This window comes from Zingiber officinale, chromosome 1A, assembly GCF_018446385.1.
Source record: "Zingiber officinale cultivar Zhangliang chromosome 1A, Zo_v1.1, whole genome shotgun sequence".
Taxonomy (NCBI): domain Eukaryota; kingdom Viridiplantae; phylum Streptophyta; class Magnoliopsida; order Zingiberales; family Zingiberaceae; genus Zingiber; species Zingiber officinale.
Genome location: NC_055987.1, coordinates 169,201,565 through 169,223,657, shown reverse-complemented (window position 1 = coordinate 169,223,657; position 22,093 = coordinate 169,201,565). Strand labels below are relative to the sequence as shown.

Genomic DNA, 22,093 nt, shown 5'->3' with positions numbered 1-22,093 from the left:
ATAGAAAGGAAGATGAAAGAAATTTCATTATGAATAAAATTTTAATTTTATATTAAGAATTTTAAGATATATTAGTTAATTTATATTAATTCACATGTATTTATGATGTAAATAAATATACAAGAAGGGATTCTTCCACACATTTATACGTCATAATTTTTAGAAGATAAATTCACATGGCCAAACATGTAAAAGGCAAGGAAGACAAACTCACTTTTCCAATTGTGCTTGACAGACCCAATTTGAAATTACATCAAGCTAGACACGACGTAAAAAAGATGACTCAAATGGACCCTGCGCCATGTCGAGCCCAAGCAAGGCCACATAGCATCGACACTCGACACCCCTACCTACTGCTTGGACACCCCCCAGCTACTCATTCCTGAAATAAACTAACCAATTAGGCACGAGGATGAGCAATTAAGTAAAGTATTACTCGGCCCGCAAACAAGTGGCCAGAAAGAAGACAATTGCGGTTCCCGGCACGTGGCCCCTCAACTGAGTTACTAAAGCCAGAAAGGGCAGCGTGGCACGTGGCCCAACCACACTTAGACTGCTTTTTGGTTTTACTGGTGCGATTATATGAATTTGATGCCTGAAACACAAATCTCAAAGCAACGGCAGCGTCTATAAATCCCAGGTTCCGCTGTTTCGCTGAACCTCCCCCAATTTCCCTCCTCTTCCAGATCGAGACGATGCGTTCTGCAGCGAGGTTTCTCCTCTCCTCCGACCCGACTGGGGCGGCGGATCAGTCGTCCTCCGCCTTCCCTTTCCACTCCAACGTCATCCTCACCTTCGCCGCCCTCCTCTGCGCCTTGATCTGCGCCCTCGGCCTCGCCTTCGTCGCCCGTTGCGCCTGGCTCCGCCGCTCCTTGGCCGCCCACGCCGATCGGCCCCTCCTCCCGGCCCTGCCCCTGATCCCGAGAAAGGGGATCAAGCAGAAAACCCTCCGCGCCCTCCCCACGCTCTCCTTCGCCGCCTCATCCTCCTCCTCCACCGCAGCCCCGGCCCCCGCCGGCGTCGAGCTCGTCGACTGCGCGATTTGCCTCGCCGAGTTCGCCTGCGGCGACCTGGTCCGCGTCCTGCCGCAGTGCGGGCACGGCTTCCACGCCGCGTGCGTCGACACCTGGCTGGGATCCAACGCCTCTTGCCCTTCCTGCCGCCGGGTCGTGGTGGTCCCTGCGCCGCCACGGAGCTGCCGGAAGTGCGGCAGAGACTCCGGCGAAGCCCCGCCCGCGCCAGCGCCAGCGCCCGAGAGTGGCGGCGCCAGCACCTCTAAAAGTGCGCATTAGATGGGTGTTTGATGGAATTTCACACTCAAAAGTGTTTGTGAATGAATAGCCAAAAATTGTTACCAAAGATATGTGTGTTTGTATATGTAGGAAGGAGGATTACACATCACTTGCAAGATGCTCAGACAGAGAATTTCTTGTAATTAGGAACAAAAAAATGGGCATTCTCAAGCCTTTGCTTGCCCAGGGCTCTGCTTAGTTTTGAAGTTTCAGATTTTGGATACGAACCGTGTTAAGAGTATTTTGAAAACAAAGTTTGGATATGCTGAAGTTTTTTGGCCGAAAGAGAGAGTTATTTTAAAGAACACCTCTTCGGTCGCTTTTGTAGCCGTAAGATGTGATCTGAATCGAGATCAGTCGATCAATGAGTATCGATAGTGGGATGCATCTGAAGACTTGTTGGAGGGACAAGGTCTGAACATTGGTGTTAGGAGGAGAATGGGACAAGGAAGAGGTGGTTGGGGGATTGTAGTGATTAGAACTGTTATTAATTTACTTGCCTTTTAAAGTGAACAAATTATCTAAATATGGAAAGATCAGTTGAGTGTGGCCAGACCATGGATATTTATATCAATTCAGAATGTGTTTAATTGGATCAAATCAAATGAAATTGGAATTGACTTTTTTTATTCGATCTACACAGTGAGTCAATAATTGACTATGAAGAAAGTAAACGGGTTGTGAAACGATAAGTTCCTGTCACTGAGTAAAAGTTGTTGGTTAATGAAAATATTTTAATTATATAAATAGTTAAAACACTCTAATTAATATACGATAATAATTAAATTTATCTCACAAGATGAGGTTAGACTATATGAATTCTTATACACAGTTAAGGTTCTATCATTTATTATATTATTATTTATATTTAAATAAAATTTATTTTATTTTATTAATACTAAATCTTTTTTCAATGAACCTCTTTTTCATTTGATATATATATTTATCGTACTATTACATCGTCTAAATGGATTATTTATTTATCGTCTAAATACATGTCTATATTACTTAAATATATTTCTCGATATTTTCTTTCAATAGATATAACACTGATTTTTCTTTAATATTTTCATTTCTTATCCCATCTATTCTTGTTCGCACATCTACCATAACATCTTCATCGCTATAACTTTCATTTTTTGCTCATGTGCTCAACTCATAGCGCAACATTCAGCTTCAGATAACATATCAAGTCTAATTGTCATTTAAAAAAACTTTTCTTTAAGTCTAAAAGGTATTTTACGATCATAAAGAACACTCGACGTTTTTTTTTTTATTTTCAACCATCCCCTTGTATTCTATGTATGACATCTCTCTCAATTCCTGTCACACGCGAGAGTAAACTTATCCACCAAATCGGATGGTACCCTCTAGTGATAATATGAGAAATACAATATCAAATTCAATTCATGTAAAAAAAACATCGATGCAAAATAAAACTCATTAACTTTTTAAAATACCAATATGGGTATGCATGCATGAATATGTGAGTATACTAAACTAAAAAGCTAACAAAAAAGAACTCAAAGATTTGATACGGAGAGAAAACGTAAATAGAGGCAACATAAAATAAACTAAACAACTCAAAAGAGAAATCAAATTCAAGTGGGGCTAACAGCTAGGACCTCTAAGTAACATAATATGATACATCTTCTATCTGCTAACCTAGAAATAAAAGGAAAAAAAATAGGTAGTGAATACAATAACTCAGTGGGTATCAGAAAGATAGTGCATGATACTAGTAATAATATTTAACATAAAAGTAAGAACAACAATATAATTATCTACTAACAAAAGCATAAACAACAATATAACCCTTTACTAACTTGCTCCATCAGGTATAGCCAATAGATCGGGATCGAGTACATAAAGTACATCCAAAAACCATCTTCATAAACTCATCACATAGCAAACATATACCAAACATATAACAAGTCTCGACTGTGCGCAACAATATACTACCACAAATGAGTCTCGTGGGTAGTTAGGGTATCCACTATCTGTAGTTGACAATACACTCTGCCATTATTTGGTCTAGTGGGTAGATAAGATAAGGTAGTTATCTAGCTCCTTAACTACTTACTGCGGGGAACAATGCACGTGCTACCACTATATGGTCTAGTGGATAGTAAGAGCATACAAATGTCACTGTTTGCTTGCAACAATACACGCTACCACTACTTGATTTAGTAGACAGATAGGGCGTGCAACCAGGGGCGGAGCCAGGAATTGACTAGAGGTGTGGCTAAAATTTTTAACTACTACTATAACAACAAAAAAGTCTTACCCCAATAGGTGGGTCGATTTTATGGATCTTTCTATGTTATTAGACTCTATCCCATGCTACATCAATATCCAAACTTAAATAAATTTTATCTTATTTTATTATTATTAACTATTTTTTTTTAATTTAGAAATATCCATCATTATCGAGCTATGTTAGCTTTATACCTCAAACTACTTCGATGAGTATTCGAGTATTGTTCTTGTTGGTTGGGTAGCAAGAAACCATCAAGTAATTTTGAAATGATTTGGTCCAATCTACCCACTCTTATATCGACTAATCAATACCGCTTAGAATTTTCTAGGGTTATTGGATATGTGAACAAATATCGACCTAAGTTGGCTTCTCGGTATAACCCATCAAGATTTGGTTGACATTTCCAGAGAAGGACTTGGTGACAATTACATTGAGATACCTTGTCTACAATCTGGCAACAAAGATATACTTAAAACAAGAGAGTCGATATTCTTACACTAGCAAATTTAGATATTTTCTAATAGCACTGGAGAGGGGTTCAAATAGGGATCACAGCTTCAAACTCCCTTGTGTATCGGTATATTGAATCAACACGAGACAATCTTAAATGAAGTAACTGATGCAGTTGGTGACAGATTTGGTGCATCATCAAAACATCCTTCTTCGGGTCGTCATGCTATCCACAAAGGTGGAAAAACTAAAATAACTCTATCACCTTGAACAAAAAGAAACGACACAATTTGCTTGGTGGTCTGTAAAACAGAGATAGGATACACATAAAATTCTGAGGTTATCAACTTTATTGAATAATAGCTTAAGTTTTAAATAATAAAACAAGAGAATAAGTAATTTAGTTTTGTAAAGCTCAAAATGCATAGTTTGAGTTTGACAACATTATATGGTTCAGGTCTAGTATGGACGTATGGTTACCTGCGTGGATGTCAAACAGAAGAAAAACATAAACTATTTGAATGCAGAAGACTGACTCGACAAGTGTATGCCAGAAGAATAAAAACTCTTTTATGGTTGACATTGCACTCGATGAGTTTGGGAGGAATACTATCTATTTATTGTTGTCGTCGTACAATCTAGAGGCAAAGCCAGTGACACAAATTAAAAATGAAACTTTTTTTTGGTTGTGATTCGTTTATGAATTTATCTTTTACCAACCCAGCAGTCACTGTTATGATAGCATGCAAAAAAAAATTTACAGAAAATTCATTTATATTTTGCTTTCCTTGATGCTCTGAATCTTCAACAAACCTTAGACTATATACTTTTTGGATATTATAATCTTAGTTTTAACAGCAAATTATGAAAAACATGACATCAGTAGCCTCTTATTTTTCCAAAAATCATTTGTACAATGCTAGACATGTGCCATTTCATTATAATAAATAAATTAGAATATGTAAATCAGATAAACTTGGGCAATTTGTTTTGTTGGCACTATTGCATCTTAGGATAATGATACCACAGTAGCAAGATTAGCTTACCTGAACCATTTCTTCATAAGTCTCATCGTCAATTTCCACAGTAGTTATGATCTATTCCACATCTCCAAGACTCATATTCAAATGCTGATCATAAGCCTGGAATAGAATGAATGTTTAAAAGGTGAAGATAAAAATAAAATAACCTTGTACGAGTATACAATCAAATTGCTTCAAGTGAAAAACAAGGTTTGTGATATCACATATATCTCCCTTGCTATGATAGCCAAGTGCCAACTACAAAAAATCTTAATGAACAAAGCTGTACATAAAAACTAAAGTATAGAACTTATGACAACAAAAAATGACTAAAACTTATTTGGCTTTATTCCTATATCTTTAAAAAGTCAAATATAAGAATAAAATTAATAGAATATATCAAAAGTTATAATTCAATCTCACCTATTTAAGTGGTGTTCGACGATGTTTTATAACGTAATATTCATCAATAATAGAATCTACATCTATATTCATTGCAAATTCTCGCTCAATATAAATGGTTATACAATCAGCAAGAAAACCATCCTCCATCTTGTTACGAATTGCAGTTTTGACATGTTTCATGGCTGAAAAAGCTCTTTCAACTGTAGTAGTAGATACGAGTAGTGTCAACACAAGATAAATCAGTCGTGTCAGCATAACATAATTCTTTGACCTTCTACTCGCAACCAACTCCTGACATAAATTAGAAAGAGTGGATATTTGAAATCGAGATTCAGAAATCACATCACTCTGATAATGTTGCAACTTAATTCTCAAGGAATAAATATCTTGTTTTGTAAAATCCTAAGGGTAAAACTTCTCTGCAAGCTTGCAAATGTCGTCTATGTTGAATGATTCAAATTCCAATGTTGCGCTAAGAGAAAGAAGTTCTGCTGATGTCTCATTAAATCTTGTATTTAACTCCATCAGAAGAAAATCTATTGCTTTATTGAAAACATCAAAATGATAATGATGCTCAACTGTAGGATACTCTCACCCACGGAACGACCAACCCTATATGAACTGTCGAAGTCAGGTATGTAAACATCATGTTTTGAGCAAAATGAAGTCACTTCCTGTAGAAATTCTTCCCAGCCATCTCCCCTCAATGCTTGAATGACAATTTTTGTACTGTAGGCAAATCTCATTGCAGTTAAAATATCTTGAGTTTTCTTCTGGAGGGCCTGACACAAAATATCAGTGATGGCCAAAATCCTACGCATGAAATGCAAGACAAATACAAATTCGAAGCTTGTTATGTTTTTATATATACCACCAACTTCAGCTTGAGAACTTGTATTTGAACTATGCTCACTTAGATGCTCAAGCACCTTACAAGTAGCACCATACATATCTATCAAACTCTTTACAGAGTCGTAATGAGAACTCCAACGAGTTGCCCCTGCTCGTTGCAAGTTACCAATCTGATTAGCCCCACGTCCTGGATTACGTTCTCCAATTTCTAACAAATGCTCTATTTCTCTTCTTTGAGTAATTTGCAACTCACAAAGACGCTTAGGAGAAGACGTCATCATATTAACAACATTATCCAAATGAGAGAAGAAATCCCAAATATCTCGAACATCCTTAGCTGCTGAAACCAATGTTAATTGTAATCTGTGTGCAAAACAATGTACGTAATATGCATATGGACAATCTTTGAGAAATAAAGCCTGTAGTCCATTCCAAGCACCCCGCATATTACTAGCCCCATCATACCCTTGGCCACAGACGGATCTATTCAAGAGCTATCCTAGGCTCTAGCCCAGTCCAATTTTTTGCGCCTCCACCTACAGTAGAGATCTTGTACCGGATAGAATGTTGTAAGCAGGGCAAGCATGATGCGAGGCTCATTTCGTGCCGGTAATGCTCACGTTGGCTGCACCTTCTTGAGTCGCTTCGCAGCGGACTCCTCCTCCCCTGATATGGATGCCACGTTCGCAGTCGACTACGGTCTCGATGGGAGAGGGGGGTCCCAGACTTTGTAGAGGCGATGATGGTCTTGCCGCCCGATTTGTGCCCTAGCTTATGTGTGAGCTTAAAGATCCATGCGGTATAGGCATGCGACATCCATATCCATCGTCCCCACCCTTCCACGCTTTTAGATAAAATTAATTAGTAAAAGTGGGTATAAAAAGTAGGTGACGTTGAAAATGTACGCATTTCAAGCAAGCATTTGAAGAAGATTAGACGACACTTTATTTTTTTCATATAAATTTAACTCAGAATATAAATATAGGTTCTATATTAAAATTTCATAACATAACTTTGTTCAATAATATAATATCTTTTTATTTATATATAATTTATAATAATATACAATTTATTATATTAAGTTTCAACCTTCCCTAATTTTAATGTCTCGAACCACCGAGTAAGAGGAGAAAGGGGAAAAGGAAGAGGACTTGTGGAGACGCCTATGGTTAAAGTTGGGCGGAGGCCAAACGACCATGTCATTTCGCATATGGTGGAGAATTCCTATTTGCAACTCAATTAGTACTGTTATTGTTCTTGTTATAACCAAGTGGTGTCCATCATAAAAAATGTAATGGTTTGTTACATCAAGTGGATAAATATATTCTTTTCTCCTCCATCTTGCTCACCGATCCTCATGTCTTTTCTTGTTCATGGCCACAACTATTCCCCTATGGCTAGACCCTTGCCCCTTGAGACATAGTCGTCAACATAGTTCCTCGATCGAGCTGTCACGACTGGATCGACATATCCTTCACACCAACATACCCTTACGTCGTCAACGTCAGAGACAAGCAACTGTGGATTGAGGTCCTAGATGAGACACTTGAGCACGACCTCGCTTTGTGTTCGTGAATCAACTATCTCTACCTCACCATCAGCGGCGCGCTCTCTAATGTCGACGCCAATTGCCAGGTCTTCCGTCAAGACATCCAAATTTTCAACATCTATAAATTAGATATCTTATCGGTAAAAATTAACTTAACAATTTCATAAATAATACAAAAAAAACATTGAATAAAAATTTAAAAATTCATAAAATATAGAAAAAATGCGAGATGGTAACGAACTAGTATGAAGTGAACTCAAACCTCTTCTACGACAGACTCAACCAATTTAGGATCAGCCCAGTCTATCTCTAATTTCTGGATCCGTCCCTGCCCTTGGCCTCTCATGTTCTGAGCTTGAAGGTTGTAATGAACAATAATATCACTAACTGTGTTTTTGAGAGTCAATGAGGTAGTATCACTAACACTTTTGATTTCAATAAATCGTGCTGTTAGAATCCCGTTACTATCCACGAACCTCAAGATAAGAGTCATTTGCTCACGTTTAGATTCATCCTGTGCTTCATCAACAAGAATACAAAAGCTTGCATCCCCAATTGCACTTCGAATTCTCTGTCGAACTCTATTGGCCATAATATTCAAAATCTCTTTTTGTACTTCTGGAGAAGTGTATGTATTATTTCTTGCAGCACTACTCAATACATCCCCAACTTCTTTATTAAGTTGTCCAAAAGCATCCAACAATTCAAGAAAATTTCCTCGATTCAATAACTTAGATGATTCGTTATGCCCCCTAAAAGAACAACCTTGAAGTGCAAGCCACCGCACACTTGTAATTGTGGTTTTAAGACGCAGACGATTTTTCTGAACTTCCTCACTTGATACAGCAAGCATTACTTTGTCAATATGCTGAGATGGTTTCATTAAATCTTCGGCCTTTCTCAAAGATGTATTATGATGTGATGAAGATGAGGTACCAACATGAGTGAGAAATGCACACTTATCTCCATTACATACCCTCTTCCAACTGTTAAATCCATCGATGGCCAATGATGAAAGGTTTGGTTGAGTAGGATCAGTAAGAAAAAGAAAGCAATAAAAGCAATATGCCTTATCTGTTGAAGAAGAGTATTCCAACCATCGAAACTTATTATACCAATGTTCTTGGAATCTACGTGTTTGCTTATCAAATTGTGTTCGTTGATATGTCAAAAGTTTCGGTTGATATGGTCCAGCATTTAGGTAAGCTCGTCGAACTTGGTCTCATTCATTTATTGGATATTCACATATTTGTTTCCTCTTCCTCGGATCACGTTTAATAGAAACAGATAGTTCTATGACAGGATTAGAAGGTGAAGACTCTATAAATTCAGAAGATGTAGCTACCGAAGGGGGGACATCATTAGGAATTGAGGAACCTTCAGATTGGTCTTTTTTTTTAAAAAAAAAGATAGTAAAGTTTTCCCCCTTTTCATAACAGGTTGATGATTTTCCATTTTCAATCTGCAAAATTAACCCCTATTAAGCAAACCAATTATATTATTAATAGTTACATAATCTCAAACAAACAAAGAATGTCACTGAAATACATATCATATTATTAATAGTTACTGAAATACATATTATATTACCATTCTTAATACTAAACAAAATCACAAAAACAAACAAGAAATAGGATATGGAAAACCTTAAATTCTATCATAGGTGCTGCATTGAAACTATAAATAAGGAGCATTGAAATAAGGAAACTAAAAAACCTATAAAGAATGTCATAGAACATTAGAACTTGTTAATGCCCACTGATATAACATTAACAAATTTAAAATTAAAATGCATTGCAATTCCCTTTTGGTTGCTTGCTGGAAAGTGGAAACTGTACAATTCTCTAGTACGGCTTGGAAACTACAAGTCTACAACCATCTAACACCGATAGTTCCCTAATTCAGTTGATACATTATAACTGAGCAGCAGGTTGCGAGGGAAAAGAAGAGATTGAAGGGGGAAAAGAGGAGATCTTGTGTATAGCCGGTATACCTCCTCGAGACCTCGACTTCGCTTTCGTGAAGCTCGGCGTTGCCTGCGTGAAGTTCGGCGTTGCCTGCGTGAAGGTCGACGTTGCCTACGAGCTGCGGCGGATGAAAGGTGTGGCAGGTAGGTTAATGAAACATAATTTTTTTTTCTTATTATGCTATTTAATAGAGAATGGGCCAAATCCAGGCCTGGGCTACAGCCCAGGCCTGCCACCCCTTACATCCGCCTCTGCGTGCAACTATCGAGCTATGGACTGCGAACAACAACATACTACCACTATCTGGTCTAGTGGGCAATCTATATGTAAATGTATACACAACAATAATAACCAAACAAGCAAAAATAATCACATCCAAGGGTAAAGCTCTACAAGCTACACTATGATATCGCAAATGTAATGACACAAATATAAATAATAAATATCATCAATATCAAGTAGAATAATAATAAGATCAAGCAACTAAGTATCAATCTCAAAAAATATATAGAGTGGAGTCAAACTAAACATATAACCAATGCATAATCAAATACTCATGTACTAAGGTCAAAAAAACTAAAGAAGTCAAAGGAGCAACTATCCATCTCAATTGTAGAATATCATAATTATCTTCAAGTCAGAGATTTGTCTTGAACTCGAATCCTACAAGTAGAGGTCTAGAGGATATGAAACCAATTCAAGAACTAGAAAAATCCTTGTAACCAACATCAACTCAATTTATCTATCTATATTGATTAATTCAAATATTAATTCGTTAATCCACACATCAACTTGTTTGTTAATTAGCCAATATTAATCCATTTGTTAAGTCAATCACTAATCCAATTATGAAACCACTTATAAGTAAATATCCAATTAATTGATAATTCAATTAACTACTCTTTATCATTTATTAAATCGATTAATACTTTAATCAATTTCTAATCAATCAAAATAACTAAATCGAACAATCAATTAATTCTACCTCGTTTCCTGATTAATTTTAGATAAATCTATTAAATTTATTAAATTAATTAATTTAATCATATGATAAAATCTTAACTTAATCTCCTTACCTTAATCCCTTTCCCCTTCTTCTTCGCCGACGACAGCTCAAAACAGGAAGGCGCGACGGTCGGAGGCGACAGGAATAGATAAGGAGGTAGCGACATAGGTGATCTCATTAGGTGTGGAAAGGTTGCTGCGGTCACTGGAGAGGACTCGTGGCGGCTACTGCAGCGACCGCTATGGCGGCGAGCAAGGGTGGGGCATCAGCATCTCAAGTGGATGAGGCAACGTTGAAAGTTGGGCATGCGGTGGCAACCACATCTGTCGTGCATGGTGAAGGGAGGCGAAGCATGCGACCTAATCAAAACTTAGATTTTGATTAAATAAAATTAGATTTTATATTCAATCAATTTCTAACTTAAATGAGGTATTCTAAAGAAGCTTTCCTTCTACCCGATTTAATTTCAAAAATTCCTATATAATCATATATATTCCTTTATGTTGGTTTATTTATTTATTATTAATTATTTTAATATTTCATATTAATTTAAATTGAGTCCATAATTTATTAATTTAATCACTCTATCTATCTATCTATATATATATAATATTCTTTTGTAAAAATGATTCTAAATAATTCAAATTTTTAGTTACAAACAATTCATCATCTATTACTATAACAATTATTTCATTATGTTTAATATTGTTAAATTTAAATTGAGGCCATAATTTATTAATTTGATCATTCTATCTAATATATATATATGTGTGTGTGTGTGTGATCCTGAATACTTAAAATTTTTAGTTATGAATAATTCATTATCTATTATTATAACAATTATCTCATTGTGTTTAATATTGTTAAATTTAAATTCAATATATTCTATCTTTACTTTACTAAACCTAAAATCTTTCACTTCTATCATTTTTTGCTAAAATTTGAGTTTAACATTTACTCCTTTACATGTCTCGTCTATCAAAACACATTATCTGCAAACAACATCCGCCATTATATCACATCTTAAATATGTCCAGTGAGTTCGTCTATGATTAGTGTAAAAAAATATGAACTTAAAGCTAATGCTTATTGTAACCCTATGGAAACACTTCAATTAATCCTCCTGAAGTTTTCACTTTTAGCATTATATTTTCATATATATCCTTAATTAGTTCAATATATGCTATATTAACACATCTCTTTTCTAGAATTTTCATATAATTTTCCTTGAGACTCTATTATAAGTTTTTCCCAGGTCGACGAATACTATTATAAGCTTTTTCTATTTTCGATACTTTTTTATTAGTTACCTAAGAAGATGTATAGCTTATTGTCAACCTTCCAAATATAATCCAAATTGATTTTAGATTTCCGTAGTCTCCTTCATTAGTCTTTTTTCTATTACTATTTTCTAAAGTTTTATGATATGACCTATTAATTTATTACTTCTATAATTTGTACAATTTTGTTTTCTCTCTTTATTCTTATATAAGAAAACTAGAGTACTTACACTCTACTAATCATATATATATATATATATATATATATATATATATATTCCATTTTTAATATCAGGTTGAATATTATTGTAAGTCATAATACCTTATTTTCTAAGGTACTTTCATACTTCCATCGAAATATTATTTGAGCAAACTATTTTTTCATGGTTCATCTCATTTAAAATTTGTTTTACTTTTGAAATTTAAATTCTATGATAAAAATTTAATTTTTATACTTATCTAACTTACTTAAATTACCTAAATTAAGTTGATCATCTAAACCTTCATTAAAAAGTTGATAAAGTCCCAACGGGGATACATAGTTGGTTAGAGGGTGGAAGATTTGCTACAATGGAGCAACGATTAATTTCCGATGGGTGCATGCCCTCTGGGAAAGGATAAATATTTGGTTGGATCATACATAAGATAAATATGAAAATATTTGTTAGAACATAAGCGCGGATGGGTCGCATCTCTTATGAAAGAGTTGGACACAATTTGGTTTAGCTATGAATCAACTTAATTTAATTATGAACTAAACTAAGGGGTTAATAGGCTAATTTTTGATCAAGGTATAATGGGTTGGATTTAGACTTTCTAATCTAACTCATTAAATAAGACTATATATTGATATGGTTAAGTGAGAATTAATACATAATTTATTATTAGCTTGATTAGGTTTTGGAAATCTAAATCTAATACCTCTCTCTCCCTCTCCCTCTCTCTCTCTCTTATCACCGACCACAATAAGAGGGTCTCCTCTTGTTGTCGTGATCCACCCAAAGGAAGAAGATCTTCCTTTTGCTTCTTCCTCTTCTTGATCCTTCTCCTTCGCTTGTGGCTAGTACCTTCCGAAGGCAAAGCTTGTTCTCTTGGAGTTGTCTTGAAGATCTCAGCGTGGATATGAATAGAGGTGATGTTCAATAACATAGTAAAAGTCATCTGTAAGGTATACCTAGAATAATTGTTATTCAATTTCATTTTGTTTTATGATCTTGTCTACGCGATTGTATCTTGCATGCGTGTGGTATGTATGATGTAATAAATTAGTTTATTTATCGTTAAGTCTTCCGCTATGTATGTTTGCAAAACATATTTTTAGAACACACCACATCGGAAATATCCTAATACAACAACCATATCTCAAATATATGCATCATATTATAGGCAAATACAATATATATCACCAACATATGCAACACACATCACATGCATATGCATAGTCGCTTCCGCTCACCACTCCAGCTACCACGACATATATATTGTCGAGTGGGTAGAACATGACAATTGTAGGATACTCCAGCTCCCACTACTCTTGAGTAACCAAGTGGGCAATATGCAAAGTAGTTATCTAGCTATATACCCCAAAAGAAAAGAGGAAATCTCCTTACCTGCACGCAACTCCAGCTACTACTACCCCGAGTGGTTGAGTGGGCACAACATGACACGTTGCACACAACTCCATCTACCACTACCTCGAGTGTCTGAGTGGGTAGATATGACTGACGACTCTCTCAGCCACAAGGGAGACATAGTCGACAGTTATGCATGCAATACAATGATGAACAAAATGTAAATAATTATATTCACAGATATAGTCATCACTATGCAACAATAACACAAATATATCCAAAAGTATAAACTATAAACAATATATATAAATAGAGTAACAAGTGACAAAAAGAGATTGTATAGACATCAAGTAGATCTACTCTAAGGTCAAACAACTAAGTATCAAGCTCTAGCAAAATAAGAATAGATTCAAGGAAATAAACTAATGATCAAAACCATAACTCATACACTAAAGTCAATATACTAAGAAATCATGGAAACAAATACCCGCCTGATTTGTAGATTATGCTGAATGTCTTCATGTCAGAACACCTATCTCAAATCAGAATCCTACAACATATAACCCAAATTATAACCATGGTCTATCGTAAATCAAGTAATGAAATCTAATCCTAAACCAATTAAGAAACCCTATTTAATTTAACCTAATTAACCAACACTTCCTTCACTGCCAATCGCTTATGAATAAATCAAACCCAATTAATTAAACCTTCCTGTTAACATGCTTTAATTTATTTTTTTTTTAACTTGTTAATCTAACAACAATAATTAATTAGCCTTGATTTACACTAAAATTCTAAAAAAATATATTATCAAATTAATACTATTGTTAATCATGAATTTTTTCTAAGTTATTTGAAGCTAGCCCGATTCAATCAACCAAATACTATTCCAATCAAATTGCTTCGTTGCCATATAGTCGGCTTTCTCTTCTTCTCTAGTGGCAGTTCATAGCAGCAACAACTGATAGAAACACCGAAGACTCATTCCACTGTAGCGACGTCTGATGGCGACACCGATTGCTACTGTCATAGCAAGGAACGGTGGCAACAATGAGTTGGGCTGCCGACAGAATCGACTGGTAGTTACAGAACCGTTGCTCAATGATCCTGTCCGAGCGCTGAGTTGACGGTCGCTGGGGACGTGGTGCTTTCGTTGACTCCGCGTAGCCCTGTGAGTGATGTAGACCTTCGACGAGGACCTACAAGCACAAAAATCGAGTCGGGAAAGGGTTCCCAGTGACGACCCTCTAACACTCAAGTCAGCCTCCGGCAGCAAGAAATCGAAGTAGAATGGTGAGAATTGTAGCTACAGTGATGAATCGTGCATACCTCCGTTGAAGTCTGGGGGTCCTTATATAGGGCCCCTCTGAAAGTGCGTGCACGCTTACCGAGATATACACGCCTCTCAAAGCATACCTATAATGAGTGTGTTAGAAAAGCGTGCATGACGCTATACCTTAATAGAACGACATATCCCTGACATGACAGTGGAGGCTTCTATCGTACGATTCTCTGCCCGACCGTGCCGCCAACCATGCCACTTATCAATGACTCTTGCCCCGAGGAAGATATTCCCTCCTGCTCATCTTGTCGTCTATAAGACTAAGTGGGGGTCTGCTCGGTTGTGCCCCATACTGCTGAGGGAGTCACCGAGCCGAGTGGGAGGCCCGCTCGCCCCCTAGTGCTTCATCCTGCTCACGCCACACCATGCGTAGTCGAGCAATGTCCATCGCCCGGCCGAGCGAGGACTCCGCTCGGCCCCTGAGCGTCGGAAACCCAGCGTTGAGCTGGGCTGTTGCGCTACCGCCTGGTCAGTACGCCTACCACTCGGCCGAGCCCGGGATGTTGACCGTGCTGCCTCTGACCCCCATGTGTCATTGGCCCCTCTACCATTTGGGTCCCATTTTACCCCTAGATCACATGCCTCCCCTTCAAGTCTAGTCGAAGGAGACTATAAGTCCGACTGACTGGACAAATTGGATTAGTGCTTTGCCGGCCGATCGGAAGTGATGCTGAAGCGGCCCAAGTGGGCTTGAGCTATCCGCTTGGCCGAACCTTTGTTGGCTGCTTGGCAAGGAGTGCGCCAGTGCTTGTTAATCTTATCGCTCCCTGTTCGGGTCTGCTTGTGGTCAAAGCTGTCATCATCGAAATCTCCTCGAAATTCATGCAAATCCCTGTCATTAAAACCGAGCACGCGACCACGCCGAGTAATGGCCTCCATTAAATGCCGCCCTGTAACCTGACACCATGTGGTGCTGCCGCCGTCATCGTACGACGGGGGCGTCTGCCATGATAGGACATGCGGCGGTTTGAATTCCACGGTCGGATGCAAGCCTCGATCCCTGTGACCTAGATCAGACGGCTCCGACCGACCGAGCTCAACTTCTATAAAACCTCGAGGTCGACTTCTATTCCATTGTTGCTGCCTTCGTGCTTTGGCGACTTCTTTCATTCCCAGTGCTCCCGCGACCTGTTCCTTTGGCGTTCCGGCGAACTCTCGGCACGCTTCTCCTTTGCGTTTCACTTTCTTGTAAGCTTCTTCGTTGCTCTACCTTGTCGTAGCATTCCTTCATGCTTTGGCTCTCCTTCTTGTATGTTCTTTCTGTCCTTGTCGACCTTTTATCGTTGATCCCACTGGTTAAACCACCGTGCTTTTCGTTTTCCGGCCATTGCCAGTTCCTCTGACCCTTCTACCGGCCTCTAGTACCACAACATGGAGAGTCGGTTCGACTCAGGTGACGCTGCCGGCCTGATAAGTGCTTTCAATCTTTCCCCCGACCATGAGCTAGTTTTAGCCGAGTCGTCCGCCCGACCCCACAACTCGCCGGCCGACACTGTCACCTTTTTTCGAGACCAATTCGTAGCGGACCTTCGATTTCCCATCCACCCGTTCATGATAGAGGTCTGCAACTACTTTCGCATTCCGCTCGCCCAACTTGTCCCTAACTCCTTTCGGCTACTGTGCGGTGTAATTGTGTTTTTCCGAGTGCACAACATTCCTCTAAAGCCTCAAGTTTTCCATTACTTTTATTATCCGAAGTAGTCCGAGTTAGGAACCTTTTTGTTTCAGTCTCAGATCGGCCTCGTCTTCTTTGATTACATGTCATCCTCCAATAAGCATTGGAAGAATTACTTCTTCTTCTCGTGATTCCCCGAACCACCTCCCTTCCAGACCCGATGGCAGACCGCTCTGCCTACCCAGCCTGACCTGAAGTGATATAGGACCGAGCCCGCCTACCTCCATGCAGCCAACCTGCTGGCTGGGCTAAAGCTGGATATCCATAAGCTGCTCCACGAAGGAATGATGTATATGTTCGGCTTAAATCCGACCCCGAACGAGGCTTCCGGGCGGCCCTAGTTAGAAATAACTTTCTCCTTTTTTCTTTGGGTCTAACTGATTTCTTCTTTCTTTCTTCCAATTGCCACTATAATGAAGTCGGTGGCGCTCGGCATGCTCAAACTCAAGGTTGCCGAGATAGAGGCAGCTGCAACGAAGGAGACGGAGAAACTCGGCCTCACTCCGGTCGGCACTCATGAAGGCTAGAGCGAAGAGGCGCAGACGACGAGCGATGCGTCTGTCGATCGGACCGCAACTAACGAGGCGGCGGGAGAGACCGCCCTGTCAGGTACTCAACCAGCCATTTAGACCGAGGAGGGAGGGTCTTCTGGTGATGAAATTCTGCTGTCTGGGCGCAAACGTCGTCGAACGGGCACACCAACCCGCTCGGCTACCTCAGCTGTACATGTGTTCGAGCAGACGGACATGTAAGACCGTTGGGCCGGCTAGGAGGGGATTGGATATCCTGCAAAGCAAAAATAGACAGACCCTCCTCGAACTCTTTAGGTTGACACTTGCATAAATAAGTTAAGCGAATAAATTGAAAGCATAAATAAAACGAGGCACAAAAGGTTTACTTGGTTACAACCGATATGGTTGTTAATCCAAGGATGTTGAAAGCACTAGAATACTCCTTCAGGCGGAGAAGTCTCGTACAACAATGAAGCGCAAAAAGAAAGAAGCTTAGACTAAAAGAAAGCGTGCAAGCACTGGATTTACAAGTAATGAGTTCGTTATTATTGTTTAATGTGCGGATCAGTACTATATTTATAGTACTGGTCCGGGCGCCTGGAAGGAGTTCCGGACGCCCCCAGGGGGATAAAATTTTATCCCCAACGTTCAGATCGCGAAAATCGCAATCCTGGTCAAAATCATGGTCCGGGCACCCGGAAGCATTCCGGGCGCCTCGAACAGCTCCGGGCGCCTCGGAACAAAAAGTCAACTATAGTTGACTTTTTGTTCGGAACCACTTCTCCGTTAAGTCCCCGTCTCGGTCCGGGTCTTTTGCTCCGGATCCGCTCGCTTGGGTGATCTCTCCCATCTGGAAAAGGGCTCACCCGAACCCAACTTTCGGTCTTCTCGAGCGTGCTTCCCTCCGGCTTCTCGTCCCTCGAAATTGCCACGTGTTCCTTCTCATCCACCAGCGTACTCATCCGCAGTCTTCGTCCCTCAGTCGCACCCTGTGCCGACCTTCGCGCTAGCTGCGTCTCTTGCTCCCCGAGCAATCTTCCGCTCCGGCTTTCATACTCCTTCTCGTCTGCCGGTGTACTCTTCCACAGCGCCTCGTCCCTCGGACGCACCGCGTGCCGTCCTTCTCGCTAGCTGCGTCTTCCACTCGAGTACCTGTGCTCCTAAGCTCCTGCACACTTAGACACAAGGTTAGAAACAACGCAGGACCTAACTTAACTTGTTGTTCACACCAAAACAACCTTGGGGTTCCAACAATCTCCCCCTTTTTGGTGTGATCAACCCAAGTTAAGTTAGGGTCAAAAATAGACATAAAATTAAACAGTTTATATAACATGCAACAAGATAGAAAAATTAGATTTCAAAAAAAAAATAATTTTCAATTTCTACCTCCCCCTAGACTTATACTTTCCTCTTCTCCCTCTTTGATCATAAAAAAAAATGAGATACAAAGAAAAACTCTAAGGGATACAGACTTAGAAAATTTTGAAAATTTATCTTTAAGAAAAAAACATTTCTAAGTCAAAAACTTTAAAAACTTTTAGAATTTTTTTTTAGCACTTTGAATAATTTTCATAGAATCAATTTCAAAATTTTCAAAAATAATTTTAAGTTAAATTTGAGAAATTTATTATTAAGTTACTGTCAGACATTTAAATTTCCAAGTCAAAAGTAACTTTTAAAAAATTTTTAGTTTTTCCTTATTAAAAAAACTTTCTAAGCCCAAAAACTCTATACAAGAAAAATAAAAACATTGATAATGTTTAAGAAAACATTTTCTTTGCATTTATTTATTTATTTTTGTTCTAATACTTTTTATCAACAAGATTTAAATTTCCATTTTAATTTATCAGAACTTCTTAACTCAACCTTTTTTATATTTAAAGCCATAAATATTAAACATGCAGAAATTTGTATCATGTTAATTTTTTGAATTTCTATTTCATAGAAATATCTCAACAGCATATATTTTAACTTGATAAAATTTTTCGACAATATAAAAAGTTCTTTCGGAAATGTGCAAAATTCGTTCGAAAGAATATTTTTTAATTTGCAAGAATTTGACAAAAATTCTGACTTGCAAAAATCTTTTAACTCATAATCATTTAATAATATTTTAGTTTTTAATTCGCAAAACTCTTTCGAGAAAGTAATTTGTAATTCAAAGAATGTTTTCGACAATATTTCTAATTTGCATAATTTTTTCGAAACAATGTTTTGCAATTCACAAAAGTCTTTTGATAAAATTTCTAACTTGCAACATTCTTTTGTCAAAGTATTTTGTAATTTAGAAAATTCTTTCAAAATAATTGGTAAACCGAAAAACTCTTTCGATGATTCGATTTTTAATTCGCAAAAATTATCAAGCAACTTTTTAGTTTCAAGCAACTTTTGAATTGATTTAACTAAAGGTTCAGAGGGTGGAGACCATACCTCACTTACCTTTTCGGCAGTTGACTCTCCCCCTATCGAGTTGCTTTCTTCCGAAGATTCTCCCCCTTCATCGATCTCGGGATGTACTTCGGCTGTTGTAGTACTTACCTCGATTTCGGACTCTTCTGTTGGTGGCTCGGTATCTATTGAGGTGTCAGCTTCTGAAGGTTCTTCGTAGAGCTTCAAGAACTTTTCCCAAAGTTCTTTTGCGTCGTTGTATTCGCCGATTCTTTTGAGATCTTCATTTGGTATCACGGTTAGGAGATGAAATTCTGCCCGTCCATTTGCCATCGATTCGTTACGCTGCTTTTTGTTCCAGAGGCGTAGATCGAGTCTTTCTTCGTTCGTGTTCTTCGGTTCTTCATAACCAGATTTCATTATTAAAACAATACCAACATCTAAGTTTAGATATACCTCCATTCTTTGCCTCCAAGAGGCAAACTCCCCCTCGAATGTTGGTGGGTAGTCGCTAGCTCCGGCCATCGTTTTGTTGCTTCAGACGGCGGTTAGTCCTTCTGAGGCGTCTCAGCTCTGATACCACTTGTGAGACCGTTGGGCTGGCTAGGAGGGGATTGGATATCCTGCAAAGCAAAAATAGACAGACCCTCCTCGAACTCTTTAGGCTGACACTTGCATAAATAAGCTAAGCGAATAAATTGAAAGCATAAATAAAATGAGGCACAAAAGGTTTACTTGGTTGCAACCAATGTGGTTGTTAATCCAAGGATGTTGAAAGCACTAGAATACTCCTTCAGGCGGAGAAGCCTCGTATAACAATGAAGCGCAAAAAGAAAGAAGCTTAGACTAAAAGAAAGCGTGCAAGCACTGGATTTACAAGTAATGAGTTCGTTGTTATTGTTTAATGTGCGGATCAGTACTATATTTATAGTACTGGTCCGGGTGCCTGGAAGGGGTTCCGGGCACCCCCAGGGGGATAAAATTTTATCCCCAACGTTCAGATCGAGAAAATCACAATCCTGGTCAAAATCATGGTCCGGGCGCCCGGAAGCATTCCGGGCGCCCGGAAGCATTCCGGGCGCCCGGAGCTGCGCCCCGGACAGCTCTGTTGGAACCCCAAGGTTGTTTTGGTGTGATCAACAAGTTAAGTTAGGTCCTGCATTGTTTCTAACCTTGTGTCTAAGTGTGTAGGAGCTTAGGAGCACAGGTACTCGAGCAGAAGACGCAGCTAGCGAGAAGGACGGTAGTCCGAGGGACGAGGTGCTCCGGAAGAGTACACCGGCGGACGAGAAGGAAGCGTGCGGTGGTTCCGAGGGACGAAAGCCGGAGCGGAAGATTGCTCGGGGAGCAAGAGACGCAGCTAGCGAGAAGGTCGACGACCGAGGGACGAAGACTTCGGATGAGTACGCTGGCGGACGAGAAGGAAACACGCGGCAATTCCGAGGGACGAGAAGCCGGAGGGAAGCCCGCTCGAGAAGACCGAAAGTTGGGTTCGGGTGAGCCCTTTTCCGGATGGCAGAGATCACCCAAGTGAGCGGATCCGGAGGAGAAGAACCGGACCGAGGCGGGACTGAACCAGAGAAGAGGTCCCAGACGAAAAAGTCAACGACTGTTGACTTTGGGCTCCGAGGCGCCCGGACCTTGATTTTGACCAAGATCACGATTTACGCGATCTGAACGTTGGGAGATAAACTTTTATCCCCCCAGGGCGCCCGGAACCCTTCCAGGCGCCCCGACCAAGGCTATAAATATAGCCTTGGTCCAGAAGCTAATCATCAGTTCAGAAGCAGTAACAATCATTCTATTTCCAAACACTTGTATACTTTAGTTGTAGTTAAGCTTCTGTTTTCTGTGCCTAAACACTGTAAGAGGCTTCTCCGCCTGAAGGAGTTTTTGAGCTTAATCTTCCTTGGATTAACAACCACATCGGTTGTAACCAAGTAAACATCTGGTGCCTCATCTTTTCTTTTATGCTTCTATTTATCTGCTTAATTCATTTTACAAGTGTTAGCTTAATCGTTCGAGGAAGGGTTGTTTGTTTTTAATTGACAGGTTATTTACCAACCCTTCTAGCCGGCCCAACGGTCCTACAAGTGGAATCAGAGCCGAGTACGCCTTAGAAGGACTAACCGCCGTCTGAAGCAACAAAACAATGGTCGGAGCTAGCGACTACCCATCAGCATTCGAGGGGGAGCTTGCTTCTTGGAAGCAACAAATGACGGTATTTCTTAACTCTGATATTGGTATTTCTCTAATAATGAAAACAGGTTATGAAGCACCAAAGACAACGAATGGAGAAGAACTCGATCTACGCCTATGGAACAAGAAGCAACGTGACGAGTCAATGGCAAACGGTCGGGCAGAGTTTCACATTTTAACCGCAATACCAAACGAAGACTTTGATAGAGTTGGCGAATACAACAGCGCAAAAGAACTTTGGGAAAAGTTCTTAAAACTCTACGAAGAACCGATTGAAGCCGTCCCCTCAATAGACATCGAGCCGTCATCAGAAGAATCCG

At 39.2% G+C, this 22,093-nt stretch overlaps 1 protein-coding gene and 1 long non-coding RNA gene across 2 annotated transcripts; one reads left to right on the top strand and one right to left on the bottom strand.

Moving 5' to 3' along the window:
* Positions 1-650: 650 nt before the first annotated feature.
* LOC122012320 (RING-H2 finger protein ATL8-like) lies at positions 651-1,921 on the top strand. Its single transcript, XM_042568816.1, has one exon. The coding sequence runs from the start codon at positions 696-698 to the stop codon at positions 1,290-1,292; it is 597 nt and encodes a 198-aa protein (XP_042424750.1). The 5' UTR covers positions 651-695; the 3' UTR covers positions 1,293-1,921.
* Positions 1,922-3,976: 2,055 nt separating this feature from the next.
* On the bottom strand, positions 3,977-10,995 carry LOC122012313. The gene is made up of 3 exons (XR_006120182.1): positions 10,874-10,995; positions 5,049-5,144; positions 3,977-4,304 (listed from the first exon to the last, which is right to left on the bottom strand). It is a non-coding gene; the product is annotated as an uncharacterized LOC122012313 (long non-coding RNA).
* Between the last annotated feature and the right edge of the window lie 11,098 nt (positions 10,996-22,093).

Excerpts from the sequence above, each read along its gene's own strand:
- LOC122012320 (XM_042568816.1), top strand. The coding sequence starts at position 696 with ATGCGTTCTGCAGCGAGGTTTCTCCTCTCCTCCGACCCGACTGGGGCG.